Below are 20,269 nucleotides of genomic sequence, written 5' to 3' on the forward strand. Positions count from 1 at the left end.
CCTCTGTTTTACATACATGTATGGTGTAGTTCCCTCCGCTTTGTTTCATTACAAACAGTAATGCCAAGTTTTATAAGAGATTCTGCAGTTATGGTTTCTATAAGAATAATTACCCAAAAGTCTTAAAAATAATTTTGTCTCAGTATTTCTGTTGTTATTAGCAGTAATAGCAGTTGCAGTAGTATCTGGATATTCAGATAGAGTTGTGCCAAAATTCACTTTAACAGAGAAAATTACTTGGGAGGATTTTCAGGGAAATGTCCTGAAGAAATATGTCATGAAATGAAACTTCTGCTGCTTAGCATTGAGCCAAGTGGAGTAAATTTGAAAAACTAACAGGTCATGGAAACGAATATATCTTCCTTTGTCTCTCTTCCTGAGACAGAGTTGATCATTGAACCACAGGTGGAAATTTGACCCTTGATAATTTTGCTATTCCTTCTATTCTTTGTCTTAGATTTGATCGATGTCGATTTGGTTTCACATAAAATATTGATTTGCTTTATTTCAGAGAGGAAATAATTGTTGAGGTATTTAAGAGGAACTTCTCTATATTTCTATATTTCTGTGAGTGGAGATGCAGATCCACTCTGCATCTCCACTCACAGAAGAAATTGCTAGGTTTTGTCCCTGGGAAGTCTTCATTTTAAGGAGTTTTATTTGTGGAATCCTGGTATTTTAACATTTGTTATATTATTGTAGAATATTTTCTCTTGGGAAAGAGAAAGATGAAAAAAGACGGAAAAAGACATCATTTACTCAAATATTTTTTATCTCAACAAAGACTTCAATCTTCTCTGTTTACTGGACTGCAGCCAAAACCTGTAGGACGTTTTAGAGTGTGCGTGTGATGGAGCATAATGTAGGTCACCTCAAATTCTATCCCACCCCAAACAGATTAAAGGGATAGTCACACCTTGGTGTTTTTAATCTTCCCTAGGGGACTGATAAATACTAAATAATTCATCTAATGCAAAAGATGTGTAGCACACTTCAGTCCAAGATACTGGAGGGGGTATTATCCTTTTGGAGCAAGGAGCTATTCACTAGCTAGCAAAGGAGGTATGTCAGCCAGCCTAGGAAACATATGACTGTATATTTAAGGAAGCAGAACAAAAATTATCTTAGGTATGAAGAGTGGTCATCTCAGGAAAGGAACAGAAGGACTTATGGGAGGAAAAATTAAATCTTCCTGAATCCCTAGGAGACTTGGAAGATGAGTTTGCCTGTAGGAAATAGTGAAGTACTCAAATGGTGGTACCACAGTGTGTTCATTAATGGAGGAGCTCTTCCTAGCAGGTGTGTCTGTGACAAACAGTCCTGAACAGGCAACTATGGTTTATAGGGACTGAACAGCAAAGTAATTGAGGAAAAATTGAAAGACAAAGACAAATCAAAAAATACGGGGTTTTGTCTGATGTTATGGGCTTTCAATTTTCATAAGAAGAAACTTTACAAATTCTTTCTTTATCTTCTTTTTTAATTGAAAGTGAATTCAATATGATGGAAAGTACCTGGATAAGAACTAGGCATTATCTGTCTATGCAGGTTGTTTGGAATGTAAGCTCTCAGAATAGTTCTTCCAAAGCGGGCAAAATGTAATAGTGTGTGACTTCACTCTAGTTGAAGGGGCAAGTGGGAAAATGTGACCAAAAATGAAAAAGAAGTATGTTCCATCAAAACATAATCATTGAGAATGCACTGTAGCATGCAATGCAATGAGGTGTGCAAGCAAAAGCTTCAAGATTTGTTAAGAGTGTGTAACATTTCTGATGTAAGTATTTTTACTTGGTTTTTTTTGCTTGTTTTGTTTTTTGTAATTGTACCCTTATACAACATTAAAGATAAATATGGAAGTTATATGGAGATATTACCTCTGCTTAAAATTTCCTATTTTCAAAGTACTGCTCATTTTTATTAGAAAATCAGTACAGTAAGTTTGCATGGGTATCCCTGTGAAATCAAGCACTGTATATTTCTAAATGTAATATGCTTTTCTCATTGATGTTCCTAATTTCATTATTCTTTAGGTTTCCATTGTGTGTTTAATTTTACCAGATTTAATCAAAAGTGCCAGTGAAGCAGACAGCCTATTACATTGTTATACATGATGATACCAGATCTCAGTAGAGCTCAGATACTACAAAAAAAGGAAGTTTTACTCCTTGAGGTCCATGCATGTCCATGCATTCTAGAAAGGTCTTAATATCAGTTCCTTACAAACATTTGCAAGTTATAAAGTGCTTAAAAAACATGTAAGTGAAGAGGAATTGTATTTGGACTTTGACAAAGTTGTAATGAAAGTTTTTAGTGGCAGAAACCACCTTCATAAAGGTCTGGGTATGATGTAAGAAGACAAACTGGTGTAACATCATATGGGCTTGGTCTACTGCAGGGCATGAGCTTAGGCTGTAGGATTCAGATCAATTCTTCAACTTAAAAATTTAGTAATAATCAGAAGGAGTAAGTGACATGTTAATTAAAAAAATGATAAAACCAGTTCTAATATATATTTTAATAATTTGGTCATGTGAGGTATTGCTGTGTAAAACTTTGATTAAAGAATTGCCTTCTGTGTTATTAATATAGGAAATCTTAAATTCCACAAAAACTGGCTCAATGCCAATTTTGTAGTATGTAGGTGTAACTAAGGTGAGATCACTGGACTGAGCTTTATTTAGAAGGATGCCTGAGAGACAGGCACTTCACCTAGTCCTGTTTTGTCTACAAATAAACTGGGATAAAAATTACATGCTACTAATAATAAAATTTACTTTCATGAAGATATAGACTGCCTCCTCAGTAAGTTTGCTGATGATATGAAAGTGGGACAGGCTGTGAGCTGACCTGCTGGAAACCATTTCTGTGGAGAAGGACCTAGGGGTCTTGTTGGACGACGTTGTCCATGAGCCAGCAGTGTATCCTTTGAGGCCAAGAAAGCCAGTGGGATCCTGGGGTGCATTCAGGAGAGGATTGCCAGCAGGTCATGGCAAGTGATCTTGTTACTCAGCCCAGGTGAGGCACATCTGCAGTGCTGTGTCCAGTTCTGGGCTCCCCAGAACAAGAGAGACATGGAGCTCCTGGAACAAGTCCAGCAGAGGGCTATTAAACTGATTAGGGAACAGAAACATCTCTATTATGCGGTGTCCTGGTTCTGGCCAGGAGTGGATTAATTTTTGCCAGGAGGGAACATGGCCAGGACCCAGAGGTTATCCTGTACCACCTCACATCATCTTCCATCTCCTAGCACATGGAGTTTCTGAGTGTTCGCAGGAGGTTCCACAAAGGGTGAGCTATTGTCTGTGAATCATTGCTCTCCTCTTGTACATGTGGTTAGTATTGTTACTGTTACTATTTATTGCTTTATTTTGTTTCTGTTTCCAGAGCAGTTTGGAAACAAATTTGATCTAATAATTTGTTGGTTTAGATCCAGTCACTGGTCACAATGTTGCTTGGTCTCTTCATGTAATTGTGGGTACGTAATCTTGATATGTCTGCTCTTTTCCGAGTAGGGAGAGGGATCACAATTGTTTTTTTTTTACTTCACTGTGTGATACCAGCTTGTGACATGAAAATAACAGGGGCAATAAAGATAATTTTGAATGTGTATTCAGTGTTGCTCTGTTGTTACCTTGGTTGTTACCTTTGGTAATTTATTAATAACCACTGGAAGGTACCCACTGGAAAGTGGACAGTGGAGCATGAATTTCTGCAGCCTTTCACCCCCATTTTCTACCTTCAAGCTTGTTAAAACAGCTTTGAGGATTTTGAATTTCCCTTTGATGTTAAAGAAAGCATGTTCTTGTTGCTAGATTTGCAGGGTTTCCTGAGTGTAGTTCACACCCATGTTAGTATCAACAAAATAGTGACAAAAGTAATTTTTAGGAGGGTCTTTCAGACATCTGCCCTTGAGGGTAGATGAGTGGCATGGGAGGTGGAAGAAAATGGGTCAGCTTTTGAAGGACTGTTCTGCTCCAGTGGTTCAGAAGTTCACCCCTGAAAAACCACAGGACCACAGGACATTAAATGGCAGAATATCCAGTAGATAAATGCTGTGACAGCTTCAGAGAGGTGCAAAGCTATGCAACTTGCTGGGCTGTTTCTTCTACTTATCAGACACTGCTTGTTACTTTGAGTACTCTCAGGGGGAGGAGAGGAAAGCAGAGCAACAGGCAGCAAGGCCACTGAAACTGCAGCTGAATCACAAAAACAACTTGTGCCAGCAGCAGTTGCCCCTATTAAAAAATAAAATTCAGGAATAAATCACTTAGTGAGGGCCAAAGAGGAAGCAGGCCCTCAGAATAGGAGGAAGTGGCAGGGCAACAGGCCTGATCTCTATTCTTGGGTGAGCTCAAAGAAATGTAAATAAATTTCAGCTGCCAGTTGAATGGGCACCAAGTGACCTGGCTGCCCTGATGCTGGGACATCATGGCCCATGATATGAAACCAGATGGTAGTGAAGCCAGGCAACTGGGATCCTTGTCCTGGGATGTAGACATTAACATAGGGATTGGGAAGAGGATATAAACTCTCAGCCGTTGGAGGAGACATGTGTCAAGCATAAGAAAACGGTATTCTCTCAAGGGTGATCTAATAATGCATTCAAGCTGTTGGAGCACAGTGGAGAAAAGTACCTGAGAGAATTAGCTGTACTGGAGGTAATCTGTAAGGATTCAAATAACAAATTGTAGATTGCTGTAGATACAGGTGAGGAGACAGTGTACATCCATGGGCAAAAGTTTGTAGAGTGTGCCATTGTTGTAGACCTTGCCATTAGCATTAATATCAATGAAGGAAGGAGAACAAACAATGCTTCAGCTGACTACCTGACTCTGGGAATGTGAAGATCATCTTTTCTCCTCCCTACAAAAATGTACCTTGTCCGTGAAAAGACTGTCTAAGACTGCAAACAGACTCAAAAGATGCAAATTAGGGAGGAAATGACCCATGCCCTGCCAGCATGGACCAGTTTCTGATATTGGGAGCAAGCACCCCCTGCTTGTGAGAGAGATGGTCCATGCCATGAGGTGGCTTTACCCACATGACCACAGAGAGGACATGAGGAAGTGTGATGGAAAACCCACCTCTCCACTAACAGCATGGGCATGTGAGCTGAAGTGAAGAACAGGTACCACAGGAAATTTTTGGATATATGCCGCTTCAATGTCCAGTGGGCAGGTCCTCCCTCAGACAGAATAGAAGGGGTGATATAATTAATGGCTATCTTGAAGGGACATCAGTTTATATTTACAGGAAGTGGGCCATGACCAGAACTAAAGGGGCCCTGACTCCAGCCAGGTAGAGGAGAGGGAGAATCAGATCTATTGGACTGCGTGGATCCAATGCCCTGGCACATCAGTCATGCAAGGGTGTGACACCAGAGCACAAAGTACCCTGATGCCATCAAGACATGTAGGGATAGAATCAATCTCTATTTCTGGGGTGACAAGGGAATCCCAAAAGCTGACTCTACTGGAAGCTTGAGTGAGCCTGGCTGGGAGTGAATGGCAAAAACACCCCCCTGCGACTGGCCCAGAAGCTACATGGATCCTTGGCATAGATTACCTCAGGAGGGGTAATCAGAGACCCAAAAGGTCATTGTTAGGCTTTTGGGATGGCCACTGTGAAGACAGAGGAAATTAGAGAGCTGAATGCCTTGCCTGGTTTCTCATAGGACCCTTCTGCTGTGGGACTGCTGAGGGTTGAAGAACAGGTACTGATCCCTACCACATCACTGCACCAGCTGGGACTCTGTGGTCCCCACCCATGAGAGGATTTGTGAGCTGGGCACCCAGGGAGTGGTCAGCAAGCCTTGCTCACCCTTTATCAGCCCTGTATGGCCAGTGTGTAAGTCCAGTGGAGAATGGAAACTCAGAGTGGACTGTCGTGGCCTGAATGAAGTTTGCTTTCACCTGGAGGGGCATGGAGTACACGTGGAACTGACTGCCCCAGGGGCAGAAACACAGCCCCACTATTTGCCCTGGATTGATCCAGACTGCACTGGAAAAGGGTGGGGCTTCAGAACACTTGCAGTACAATGATGGCATTGTGGTGTGTGGCAACACAGCAGAGGAAGGTTTTGAGAGAGGGGAGAAGACAATTAAAATCCTGAAGGCTGTTTTTGCCATAAAAGAAAGTGAGCTGAAGGGACCTCTCCAGTAAGTTCAGTTTTTAGGAATAAACTGGTGTCATGGTTTAGGAATAGTACTTCCCAATTTAGTGTTCCTACCGAGACTCTCCAAACCACATTTCTGCTTGCTTGCTCCCTTCTGCCTTCCTCTCCCCCTTGCAGCAGGCTGGAGGATGCATATTCCAGATTATAGTCAGATTGTAAACCTTCTCTTTCACGTGACCTGGAAAAAGAATGTGAGGTCCTGAACAACAACAAGCTTTTGAACAAATTAATGGGGGATTGTTCAGGCAGTAGCCTTTGAGCCAGTCAGGAAAGGACAAGATACAAAGAATGTGCTCTACACTGCAGTTCGGGAGAATTACCCTTCTGGAGACTGGCAAAATATCCAGGGAGACTCCAGGGTGACTCATGGGGTTCTGGAGTTGTGGATTCCAAAGATCTGAGGCCACTCCAAATGAAAAAGAAATAATGCCATCTTATGAAGGGGTTCAAACTGCTTCAGAAGCAAAGCTCCTCCTGGAAGCCTGAGTGCTGATGCTGGGCTGGATGTTCCAAGTCCCTTCCATACATTGTTACACTGATGTGATGTGAAGTAAGTGGGTTGTGCTGTTCACACAGTGAGCTGAAATAGGAAACCCAAATCTCCCAGGGATTTTGGAAGTCATCACTAACTGGCCTGAAGGCAAAAATTTGGGTCTATCATCATCATCATCAGAGAAGGGTAGGATGACACATGCTGAGGAGATCCCACAATATAATCAGCTTCCTGGAAATGAAAAGCTGTACATTCTCTGAATTGATGGGTCTTGCCCTAGTGTAGGGATGCATCAAAAATGGATGTCATATGTGATGAGTCACAAAAGCTATTGAGGGACAAGGTGCCTCAAGGATTTAAGTCAGAGCTTAAATCCTGGAATTAGATATTGCTGAAAGAGAAGTGGCCAGTGCTCTGCCTCTACAATGACTTGTGGATGGTGGCAAATGCTCTGTAGAGGTGCCTGGAATGATGGAGTGTCATGGGGTAGCTTTACCTTTAAGACAGCTTGGAGGGAGAGGAAGTTGAAGCTGCTGGTGGCTGATGGGAGTTTTTCCCTCCTGACCAATTATGGGTCATTTTCAAGAATTGACAGCAGATCTGACCATTAAAAAGTGAATTCAACTTGTAAACACCCCCTTAAGAAGTACAGACAGAATTCTCTTGCTCTCTTTGGTTTCCGGCTTCGGACAAGGTAGCAGGCTCTGTTTTGGCCTCCTTCCCCCCCTCTCCAGGCCTACAAGGCCGCGGGGTGGAGGGGGGGGGGAGGGAGAAGAGAAGCAGCGCTGGCCAGCCGAGCTTGGTTTTCAGTTTTTGCTGCTAGACTGAAACTTAACACCATAAACTTTTGCAGTTTTCCTAAAGCTTTTAATTCTTTTACTACCTGGATAAACATACAGATTACTCCTCTTCTCAGAAAGACAGAGAGAGAGACAATCAACATAGAAGAGACATCATAGAACCACCAAAAACAGTGAAGAAAAGAGTTAAGTTTAAATAAGAAAGAGAGAATAAGGAGATGCTTTACAGCTGAAATATCTTTCTGTTAAAGCTATGGAGATGGACAATAATAGTATAAAAAGACTCCTTTAATTCATGATAAGAGTATTAGGAGGAATGAGATATTCAAAGTGTAACTTTTGAGCAGAAGAGAGAGAGAGAGTGCTTGTGATACTGTGAGTTGCTGGAATTGAGTTGAGTGAAGATTTTGAAGCTTTGGGGGCAAAGAGAAAACTGTTTTCCAGGAAGGCTCACAGAGACAAATGAAGAAGACTTCTGCCTTTGAATAACTTATCCTTAAAAATAAGATTCCTAAACTCTGTGACCCATACACACCTTGGAGATGTGAAATGGGAGGAGAAGATCTAATGACAGATTTCCGGGCAGCTGGCATTAGAGAAATAGAAAACTATGATGAAAAATAGTTTTCTCGTGAGAAACTCCGTAAGCTAACAGAAAGAGACTTCTGTTTCTCTACAAAGACTGATGAAAGACTGTAGCAAGAATTAAGACTGTTTTTAACCACCAAAGTCCTAAAGTTATTTGTCTCTATGTTGTCATGTGTACAGAGAAATAGTTAAGATGTAGAAGATAAGGAGGTTTTCTGAAAGTTTATTCTGGTATTCTTGTTCTTGTAGTTTGTTAATAAACTGTCTTTATTCCTTTTAAGTCGTAAGCCTGTTTTGCTCTTGTTTTAATCCATATCTCACAACAAGAAATAAGTAGTTTTTTTGAGTTACTGGTTTAAAACCACGACATGGAGAAAGACCAATTGGGGGTGCAGAGATAAACCCACCTGAACTGCTGAGCTGTGGCAAGATGATACTGCTTGGATAGAGAAGTTGTGTAAAAGTACCTCATGAGATGCACATGTGCCCACGAGTTGGGCTGATGGAGAACATTACAACAAGGAAGGTATAGATTGAGCTGCCAAGATTAAAATGTCTCAGGAGGATCTGGGCTGGCAACAGAAGGGCGAATTATATCTGACTTGGTGGGCCCATGACACCTCCAGTCATCAGGAAAAAAATGCAGTCACCAGATGGGCTTGTGGTCAAGGGGTGGATTACCCATGGACACTATCCCCCAGATTATCCATAATTGTGAAACATGTGCTGTGATTAATCAGGCCAGCTAAAGCCCATATGGTATGGTAGACAGTGTTCAAAGAATCACTGAATATTCAGAGCTGGAAAGGACTGAGTCCAACTCTTAAATTAATGGTCCATATAGGGATTGAATCCTACAACCTTGGGACTGTTAGCACCATGCTGTAACGAACCAAGATCAGGTCAGGTCAAAATACAAATAAGGGAAAGCCTGGTAGATTGGTTACGTCACACTCCTGCAGACCTACCAAGGCAAGAGCTGTATGCTCACAATGGTGAAAATAACCACAGGATGGCTGGAGGCATACCCTGTGTCTCATGGAATACCATATTGGGCCTTGAGAAGCAAGTTTGACAAACTTGGTATATAATGGTATATAAAAGTAATCAATGAAAATTTTCTTTCAGCCCAGAGCATTGACCCCTGCTAACACTTTTTATGCTTGTACCTTTCCTTCAAGAAAAAGCTACAAATGCTGACTGTTCAAAGTGATACAGAGTGTGGAAAATAAGGCTTATGGGATAAGACTAAAAGAATTTATTTTATTAATGAATTCTTGAGGTAATTTTATCACCATTGGTGTAAACTTTCACTTGTTCACTTGAAAGTTCAAGTTTCAAGTGAACATGAGATTCACTTGAAATAATACATCTGGTAGTGAAGAAAGGAGATTATTTCCTTTGTATGGAGACAAGACAGCAAGATCCAAAGGTTTACAGCTGAAGGTAAACTTTAAATCTTGTCTTCAAAATCTTAGATCTGGAAAAACATATTATTCCCTAGCAATAAAAATATAATTTATAAGTGGAATTTACAAGTATAAAATACTGTTACACAGTGTGTGCAGGTATGAATTAATGAGACAATTTTTATAGTCTGTAAAGGAGTCAATATGGTATTGACCCTTTTAATCCTGAAATGAATGAGTACATACACTTTGTTCCTCTTTTCCTACATTGTGATAACAAGGATTTTATCTATACTGCTCTCAGCATTCTTGGGCCTCTTGAGTTTCATTGGTTGTCAGGTACTTTCAAGTAGAGTAGAGCTAGACTATGCCTTTGGAAGCAGTCATGAGGAGCCTATTGCCAGAGTCATGGATTAAATGAGGGAGGGTTTTGGAATTTTTTTCTGGGCACTGAATTTAATTGACGTTTCCCTGTAAAATCTTACATATATATATATACACATACACATACTCAGGAGTTTTCTTTGAATCATAAGAACTGAGATAAGCAGGGCTCCCCATGAGGGAAGATCCCAAAAGAATTCAATCCAAAGAAGGCTGAGAAATCCAAGAAAAAAAGAAAAATACAGAAGAAATGCAGCAGAAACAGAGAAACAGAAAAACAAGTTTTTAAAGAAAAATTACACCTCTACCTTTGAGCAAAGTTTGATGTAATTAAATCACAGTCAAAGCTTTCATGAAAACAAACAAACAGTTTCCCCCTTTTGTGTGAATTCTCTACATCTGCTGGTTTAGTTAAAAGAAAAATGGTTTCTACATACTATTGGTAACAAGATGTATGTAATATCCTCTGTTGTGGTAAATAGTCTTTTATTGATCTTAAAAATATGTATATGTTATCTGATTACATTTTTCTGGATTAAATTAATTAATTTCTTATAAGATATTCCAAATTTAATAGATTATGACATAACACTAAGATGGTGAAAATTTAATCATCCATCAAGAAAGTCAGACGTACTTCATGACAATGAGCATTTCATGGTGCTACAAAATTAGTTTTCATATATTGCACAATGACATGGGAAAAAGTGAATGCTGATGGTAAAGTTTGTGTACTTTTGATCAACGTGAAATATTTTAATTCTATATTGTAAGTATTTTTTCAACTCCTTTACAATATATGTATCTATTTTCATTCACTCTAAATACCTTATCTTTTTTCTACCATGCATGCTTGAGAAACTTCCAACTGACATTAGAAAGTGCATTAGTCTTTCATAGCTTTTCCAGAAAAAAACCCATTAGACTTACTGAATTAAATTATTTACCCGTAAAACCGTACTTACTAATATTTATTATATTGCTCTTTTTATACTAAAAGCTTTTTTTTTAACCTGTAGTAATGTTACTATGAAAAAAAACTCAGAGAAAATGCATGATATTTCAGTAATAGAAACAATTTAATATTATTTTGAGTTTATACAACCAAATAAGGTTCATTAGAATCCACAAAACTGTGGTTCTTTGATGTTTTGGATTGTGTTTATTATAATTTTGCCACTCTGACTCTTTTTTGATAAGAAGTAAGCCTTTAAGTCAAAAGACACAAAACTTGCCCATCTAGTTAGCAGAAGACCTTCTGTTTGATTCACTGTAGGATACATCTTGAAGAAATTGATCTAAAAGTGTTACTGGAGCATATTTGTTCAATTAATAAATTTTGACTTGCTTCTTCAAAGTGAATAAGAAGATCCTAACTGGAAGTCACCTATTTCTTGCATCACCTCTCAGGTCTAATTTGTCCTAGTCTAATGTTTTAGTGAAACATATGCTCTTTCACCACTGAATTCACAAATAAAAAAATGTAATTGGAATCATGAAAATATACAGTCCTTATCTAATCATCTTGGAAATTATTATAAGAACTTTTCTGGTTTCAAATGGTAGAAGAAATTAAGAGTTAAGTTTTAGTGATAATATTTGCCTTACATTGAATCATTGTCTAAAAGTTTCTGGAAAAGACCAAGAGAATCAGGAGGGAGTTAATTTGGTTAATTTTTCTTTAATGTCAGTTAATAGTAGAGTTCCTGTCTTGTGAGTAGTTTCTGAGTACTAAGAACAAGTAAGTCCTTTATTTCACTTGATTATGGATTTCCAGAACTCTTTTTGGTTTTTGTGCTCTCTTTCCCTAATATATGTAACAAAAATACAATGCAATCAGATAAAAACCGAAAATTAAAAACAAAAACATAAAAACCTAAGAAAAACACAATTTCCAGCTGTATAACAACCATGCCAGAAATTGAAGATACATTGGAAGGTTTGAACCTTTGCAAATGTCTGTAGGGAAACATTTTTTTGTATCCCTTCCACTCCTGTATAATTAAACTCTGATCTATATAACTGCAGTGTTTATCTTATTTATTCTGGGTTGTCTTTTTAAGTTTGCTGCGTTCAGTCACAAAAAGTCTTTCATGTCCCTGAAGAACAGCAAGGTTGTCTGTGAACACAGAGGAAACTTGCCTTTTTGTACTCACTAGCTGGGCTTGATTTCTTGTCGGTGTGAAATTAGCTGCAAGTGTGAAAAAGGGATGGCTCCTTGAAAGAAAGGAAATACAGCATTTCATGTATTTTTTTAAGGTAAAAATCACATGCCTGATGTGAATATAAAAGGAACAATTGACTGCTAAATGTCAGAATTCTGTGCTAAATTTGTGTCAACTGCTACCTGGAAAAGATAAAAATTTTATCAGAAAACTGGAAGACTTTGTTTCAAATTCAGGAAAATCATCAGCCCTGCCATGTGGGTTATCTCCTTGATAAAGTCTTTACATTTGTAGAGAAACTATTTCAAAATCCTAAAACCTTATTTTTTTATTTTGGGCAGTCAGCTCCCTGCCTTCTCTCTCCACCACCTCCAAGAAATAAGTGAAATCTATTAACGAAAGCTTGCATTTAAATAAAAAATAAATTAAGAAAACCAGCCTGAGCTAGTCAGTACTAAAATTTCTGCTTGAAAGGCTAACATCTTTCAAAGAAGTAAGCAGCAGAAAACCTTTGTGAAGTAGAGCATGATGGATTTATGTGGCTACTACATGTAGCTGAAATGTAATTATGTGGAAATGCCTAATATGTTGCATAAACTGAACTGAAGAATGGAAAACCCTCGTGGCTAGCAAGAAGCATGAACGAAACAGTTCAACTTTCCTAGTGGGTTGTTTTTAAACTTCCAATTACAAATAGCCAGCAGTAGACCTAAGATGAAGAAATTTTTTGGCTCTCTGAACAAGTTACCGAGGAAGCAAATGCAAGCATAAGCATATAGCAGCAGCAGTAATGACAGGCCAGGTTCATCTTTAGTGATGTTGCCTATTGTGTAGCTAGAAGGCCTGAAACTGTGAAGGTCTAATGGTCTGTAAATCTGTCGACTTCTCCTCATTTCTCTTATTGATGAAGATTTCACTAAGATTGGGACCAGCATAATGGTCAATACCTCTCAGGAAAACAAGGAGAGGGGAAATCTCTTTTTATCTGTGTCACAGGAATCTCATTAAATTCAATGAATCTTTTGAAACTAATTACAAGCCTGCACACTGACCAAAGACTAAATTACCACAATTAACATATTTAAAAATTCTATTAGGTAAAATGACATAGGTGCTCACTCCTGGGAAAAATAAAGTCTCTTTTGTTGAAAAGCATAGACAGGCTAGAGAATATTTGGTCTTCACGGTTTCAAGAGAAGAAACTTTGAAGTGCACATGACAGAACCAAAGATTTGTTGGAGGGCAGGTTTTTTGGCACATTTTTTTTAGGTTTTAGGAAGCACAAAGTCTTGTTGCTAGAGTATGACATTTCTTTAATTTTTATGAGCCTCATTCCTTTTGATAAGGTTTTTCATGACAGATATTAATTTATAAAAAATTTGATAGCAAACTGATCCTTTGTAGGGCTTACCTGCATGGGAAGGATGAACATTATTACACTTCTATTACCTCTTCTATTCTGTACCACTATGATTGCATTTTCAGATGTTCTTAACTATTCTGTGTGTCTGATAATTAGATATTTAGTTTTCCCTACTTGAGAAAAGATTGCAAAGATTTCTTTGGCGTTTTTTTACTCTTGTTTTATTTTCATGTAGTTTACTGGAACAATTTTGTTTGTTTTTTTGTTTTGTTTTGTTTTTTTGTTTAATGTTAGCATTGCTTTGCTCTTCAGGTACTCAATATTTTCTTTGAATCCTTCATAAAACCAAAGAACTTGATAGATTTCTAGGGGAGCCAAACATCACAATCTTTATTTTCCTTCTATGCTACTTCTGTCCTGCCTTTTGAGAAGTTTGATAGCTAATTAAGAAATTGGTAGTTCTTGTTGGTTGAGGGGGTTTTGATTAAATTGAATTTTAAGAAAAAAAAAGGTATATGCAACAATATAATAGCTGAAAATAATTTCATAAAAAAGGTAAGTAGTAATATATTAATTTGTGTATGCTCTTGGGTTGGGATGTTTGAGTTAAGATATGTCATGAGTAAAGTCAATGTGTCAATGTAATGCATGTACTTTTTAGGTAATTATGAACAGAATGTTATTTTTCACATTGACTTGTAGTAGCTAGGCACTATACGTTAGCATTTGCTTATTTAGATTAAATTTGCATGCAAACTGAAAAGCATTAAAATCTGTTAGTCTTTATTGGGAACCAAGCTGATAATTCAGATAAAGAAACTGTTACATTCAAAATAAAATCAGTGCCATATATTCTTGAAATTTTCACAGAAAAGAGGAGGTTTATGCTTGTAAATGAAATGAGTTTTTTTACTACATGGAAAGTAAAATATACTGTATTATGTATTCTGAAAAAATAAATCTTAGATTGTCCCAGTGTTCTGCTATTTTTATTAATATTTTTTATTTCAGCAAACAACAGCTTTGGTGGAAGGAACAAAATTTATTTGATTAACCGTAATGTTTTAAACATAGTCGTGATAACTGTTACTATTGTTATTTTAACTATTATTATTGTAGGATGATATCCTATTTAAACTCCTTTGTTGTAGTTCCTATGGCATTATCAATGTCATTTATAGTACCTGTGTATTAAAAATTCCTTGGTTTACTCTGAGTATGCATAATGGGAAGCTGGAAGAGAAATGATAGGCATAATTTATTCATATATCACTTAAGAGTTTTATTACTTTAAAATGCCTCAGTTGCTTTATAAATTTGATTAAACTCACACTGGAATTGTGGTATATGGAAATATATGCCTTATATAACTTGAATAATTTTTCTTGAGTAACAGGTAATATGTGTTTTGTTTATATATTTTTCTTTCAAAAAACCTTGTTATCAGACTTTTGTGCATATTACAGAAACCTAGGGTTTCTTTATGCCTTTGATGTCCTTATGTATTTTTAAAAAATATATATTTATCACAAAAAATGTAATAAATACTATATGATGGACAACCTTTAACTAAAACTTGTTAGTTTAAATCTCATGTTAGAATAGACTTCTTAAGTATTCCTTTAGGCTAGAGAAGCTGTGTGAAATGTTACTAGAACGCCCTACATTGCCTTCAGCAGTGAGATGTGTTCCGTTGTACAGTGGAAGGCTGTCCAAGACAAATGAAGAGTCAATGGTAGCGTGTGAGAAAGCACTGAATTCAAACAGTGTTTCCAGCACGTAGAATGTCATCCAATGTAAGTGAAAGCATACAGAATTGTCACTCTGCAGAGACTGTTCTTTAATTTGTTTTTATTTACATTGAGAAGCTAATTGATAATGACCATCTGGTTCTTGACAATTTCAACAGAGCATTTTGATCTCTGGAATTCATACTAAATTTGAGTTAAATTGCACAATGGAAGTTGCCACAAGAATATGTTTTAAACTACATGTGCTAAGCAATAAAGCAGAAGTTCATATGAAATAATTTTCCTGAATTAAGGCATATTGGCTGTTGTAGAAGACATGTAAAATTATTTGGGGTATATCTACTTGTGACACATTGCTCATTTCTCATATTGTGCAAAGGCAAAAAGTTTTATTATGGACTCTTTGATTTTGGATAATACCTTTTTTTAATATTCAAAATTTTATGTGCCTTTCTTTTCCAAGTTGAGTTTGACATAAATTATTATATGACAAATGCTAAGTGCTCATAGAATTCTTCTGGGAATATCTCAAAGCAATATGTATGTTTCACAAACACACATGTATTAGACCATCTGGGTGGAATAATTCAGTACCATTGATTCCTTTCCAACATGTACATTAAAAAGAAAAAAGGTGAAAAATGTGAAAAAAGGCAGAAGTTCTCATTACAGAGGCAGATGTATCATCCATCCAGTGGAACTGTACCTGCTTTTTTATTTTATTTTGAATTGAAATTTGTGAAGACTTATACCCAGGGGTGATTTAAAACTAGTGTGCCTGCTGTTGTTTATCTACTAGTGCTTCTATGTATTAATGGCATGCTCTCATTCCTGATGATTCATTTCATAACACATGCCACCTCTCACCAGAAGATCAACATATAAAATATGAGGCATTTGAGAGCGATAAGACATTCTGCTACAAGTAGCTCTGCAATTTTTAGCACAGAAAAGACATGGATCTGCAGAGCAGGTCCAGATGAGGGCTGAAAAAATATTCAGGGGGATGGAGTATAACCTCTTCTATAAGGAAAGGCTGAGAGAGTTGGGATTGTTCAGCCTGGAGAGGAGAAGGCTCCATGCAGATTTTATTGTGGCCTTCCATAACTTAATAAGAAACTCTGTAGCAATAGAACAAGTAGTAATGATTTTGAAACAAAAGAGGGTAGATTTAGATGACTTAGAAGGAAGAAATTTTTTATGATGCGGGTGGTCAAACACTAGAGCTGTGCATGCAAAGAGGCAGTAGATGCTGCATGCCCAGAAATACTGAAGATCAGGTTGGATGAGGGTCTGGGCAATTTCATCTAGTGCAGGTGTTCCAGCTTATGGCAGGGGGTTGGGCTAGATGACCTTTAAAAGTCCTTTCCAACTCAAACTGTTCTGTGATTCTGTGATTGTATGTCATGCAGACAGATTTGAGTAAAAATGCCTTTTTATTTTCTTCTTTTAATATTCATCTTGATATCTAGACTTACAATGTAGACTTTGGCAGTAGAAAAAGGATCAGTGACATTTGAAGTGTTCCCTTGCATCAGCAGTGTGAGTAGCTCCCTGTGTGAAACACAGCATCATCATATTCTCTGTCAAATGCAATTTATAACTAATAAGTTCTTTTTATTTTCTGTGCTGTAAAGAATCCTTTCACTAATGAGATCATTTTCCAAGACTTAGCAGTGCAATGCATTTGCTCATAAGACATTCATTTTTTTTCTTTTTTCTGCTTACCAGTTGGACAATTAGTCCCAAGTAGAACTGCTTCTTTCACCACTGTAAATCTAATCTGTGGAAAATAAAGTGAAGAAATGAGTTTGCAGTTAGATACTAAAGAGTAGGCATAAAATTCTGCCCTTTTTATTGTGTAAATGTAGAACACTAAATAAAATTATGAAAGAAAGAATAATTTTATTTTCTTTTTTTATGAGTGATGTACTCTGTATTTGGTAGAATATGGCATATGAGACTTTATCAAGAGCGATTAATAAAACCTATTATTTGTTGTGAATGTATATTATTTATGGGATTTAAGAGAGAACTTCTAACTCTAACAGTCAAGACCTGTACTAGGCCTTTCCTGTAGAAAGAACTTGGCTCAAAGATCTAAATTAAACAACTTTAAAAAAAATTTTTTTGAATGCAATCAAAAAATACCCTTGGGACATTCATATAAAAATCTTGCTGCTAATTAGAAATACCTATAATTACACAGCAGAAACAATTATTAATTAAGGTAAGGAAAAGATTCTGTACTCATTAATATTCATAGTTTTTGTCAGTGAAGCCTCATAGCAGACAAATAGAAGGGTTGGAAGAAAAAGAATTCACCTATGACTTTTCATTTATTAGTTGCATCCAAAGAATGTGGTTGTCATGAAAAGAAACACTTCATAAAATCTAGAAGTTGACATAATCTCCTTTTCTGTAAAGAACAGATTCTGGCCCCGGTATTGCTGCACTTCTTTGAGTGTTTTAAAGTTAATTTTCTTTCAACTAAACTAGATCAGATATTGATTCTTAATTGATACATTTCAAATTTAAATGGAGAATGAAGACATATCCTTTATAGTAATTCAGCTGGAGAGGCATTTAAAGCTAGAGTATTGATTAGCGTTTGCTTGTTTCTGCACAATTGATCATGAACTGCAGTTAAGTCTTCTTTTTCTGAAATGCTCAGGTTTTATTCTGTAGGATGTTAGGACTTGCATACTAATCATTGTGGGATAATGATTATTATGCTGTGTCTATATCAAATACATATACCATTTGCAAAGCAAAAAAAAAAATCTATTTTGTTATGTTTACTGTGCTTAAAAGGGATGCAATTACTTTTTAGTTAATTTCATTCAGTTTGCTTGGCTTGATATTTTTTTTTTGAAACAGCTGTATGTATTGTAAATGTGATTGCACATCAAAAGTGATTGCAAAGATATTGCTGGCATCAGGTCAAAAGTAAATAAAAAGCATGTGGTGAGATTGTAGCTTGGTGCTGCAATGTAGAATTGAATGTGTCACTTGCTGTTCATAGTGAGTGAACCGTGAACCATATCTTGGTGTGATCTCAGAAGTTAAGTTAAAAGTGGGTAAAAACAGCTGGTTAAAGGATATGATAAAATATCATCTGTTAGTCTCATGAAATATTGGGTAAAAAACCCAAAACCTGTGCTTCAGTACTGGTACTTCTACATGTAGTACAGCAAGAGGAAATATTTAGAGATATGCTGCTCTCAGATGCAGAGTTGATTCTGTTACAGTTCCACTAGGTGGTGTCTTTTGGATTAACCTGTATATGATATTTTTCATTGGCAGATAATTGTGATGATCAGTTGGTTTCTGCTTTGCCTCAGTCATCATTCAGTAGCTCATCAGAGCTGTCTAGCAGTCACAGCCCTGGATTTGCAAGGCTTAATCGAAGAGAGGGTGAGTGAATTGTATTGGTTAATTGTTAATTCTGGGTTGAAATGAAAACCGTTTAAGTATTCAAGAGCATATATTACTGTTTGTATACCAACCACGAACAAGTGCAGTTTCAGCTCAAGGAAGTTATGAATCTCAACTTCCCACCCTATGGTAAGCTATCTGACAACATGAGCACTGGAGCTGCTCTGTGGGCTTATTGAATAGGCAGCAGCATCTCTGGATACTGACTTCTGTTTAATTATTACAAATGACAAATCTGATTAATAAACTGTTTCAAAGATGCCGTCCTAGGAAACTTCACTGAAATATTTTGTCTTAGGTCAAAATCTAGTCCTAACAATTCAGCCACAATATTAGTGGTGGTTACTTAGAGACATTCAAATGTATCAAATTTCCCTCATGTAGTCCATTGTTGTATTTAATTGAGAAATATATAAAATAAATCCTAAGAATATTTCATCCTGCCAAAATAATTTCTGTTATTGAACCTCCATGATTTACTTGAATATTTGCTATGTGTGATAGACAGAAACACTCTAGTGAAGAAGGAATATCCCAATCTATTTTATTAACCTAGTGTGATTTGATAAGCATGAACTGCTATTTTGAATAAAGTTGTGATATCAATGGAAATTACGTATCCTGAAAGGACGTCTCTTAGTTTGAAGTAATATACGCTCTTAGAATTTTAAATAATACATGTATTGTCGTCAAAGTTAGTATCTTCATATTGGTCTTCCCTAGAAATGTTTGAAAGTGCTTTCCAAGTTGCTCTCTTCATGTGCTATGAAGTTGTTTGTGCCATGTTAAAATGCATTTTTTAAGATTTATAATTTCCTTTGCTTTGCTCTGTACTGTATGCACACATTAGAAATGCTTATCACCTTACATCTGGTACCATTTGAACTCATGTAGATTCAAAACAGCACGTAGCCTAACTAGAAGATTGTGACTGTCTACCTTCTCATTCTGTCTACCTCAAGTTCACGGTACTCAAAGGATTAGAGATTTGAATGTCTTATTCATTTGTCATTGTTTAGTAATATGATCAGATTGTTTGGTTAGTGTGGTGGTTTCAGTTTGAACCGCGTGGAAACACTAATTTTGTCTAGTGGTTTAGGTTTCCTAATTTTTCGTTTCTCAGCTAATGCACCAAATAATGTAGGTTTAGCGCTGGCTAAAATTGCCAGTGCACTTACCACAGTTATTTATTTATTTCATGTGACATATGAATTAGGAGTAGGGTAAAACAGGATCATAACTTAAAAGGTATAAAGAAAATATTATTAACAGAACCAAAAGAATAAGAAGAATCAGAATAAAACTTTCAGAACACTTTTCTTCCCCCTGCCTGGCTTCTTTTTTTTTCAGAAGAGACAAAACCTGGGATTTTAAATAAGCTACTACCTCTACAACAGTCTTTCATCAGTTCTTGCAGAGAGAGGAGTTTTCTCTTGTCATGCCATTGAGACTTCTCCACAAGAAACAGTTCTCTTGTGGCTTTTCATTTCCACTAATAGCAGCTGCCTGGGAAAAAATCTGCAATTGTGAAGTTCCTCCCATTTTCACAGCTTTTCCAAAGCTGAGTTAATGGGTCATGTCAACTTACAGGGTATTATTTTAAGAATGAGCTGTTTAAAAGCAAAGGTTCTTTTAATCTGTTTCTGAAATTATCTCTGGGAGTAGACGTCTTCTTCTTTCCCAGGTGGTAAAGGGTTTTCATT

At 36.9% G+C, this 20,269-nt stretch overlaps 1 protein-coding gene and 1 long non-coding RNA gene across 4 annotated transcripts in view; both read left to right on the forward strand.

Moving 5' to 3' along the window:
• The window catches only part of LOC111941807 (contactin-associated protein-like 4), a 207,361-nt gene that overhangs the window by 28,528 nt on the left and 158,564 nt on the right, over positions 1-20,269 (forward strand). For all 3 annotated transcript variants that reach the window (XM_086866886.1, XM_086866887.1, XM_086866901.1), the window contains one exon: positions 18,435-18,545. In XM_086866886.1, coding sequence (XP_086723012.1) covers positions 18,435-18,545 — 111 coding nt within the window. Of the gene's footprint in view, positions 1-18,434; positions 18,546-20,269 lie in introns of those variants that run through there.
• Positions 1,793-10,089, forward strand: LOC147648386 (uncharacterized). Its single transcript, XR_015280066.1, has 2 exons — positions 1,793-7,144; positions 8,431-10,089. It is a non-coding gene; the product is annotated as an uncharacterized LOC147648386 (long non-coding RNA).

Source organism: Cyanistes caeruleus, chromosome Z (assembly GCF_971803275.1).
Source record: "Cyanistes caeruleus chromosome Z, bCyaCae1.hap1.1, whole genome shotgun sequence".
Lineage (NCBI taxonomy): Eukaryota > Metazoa > Chordata > Aves > Passeriformes > Paridae > Cyanistes > Cyanistes caeruleus.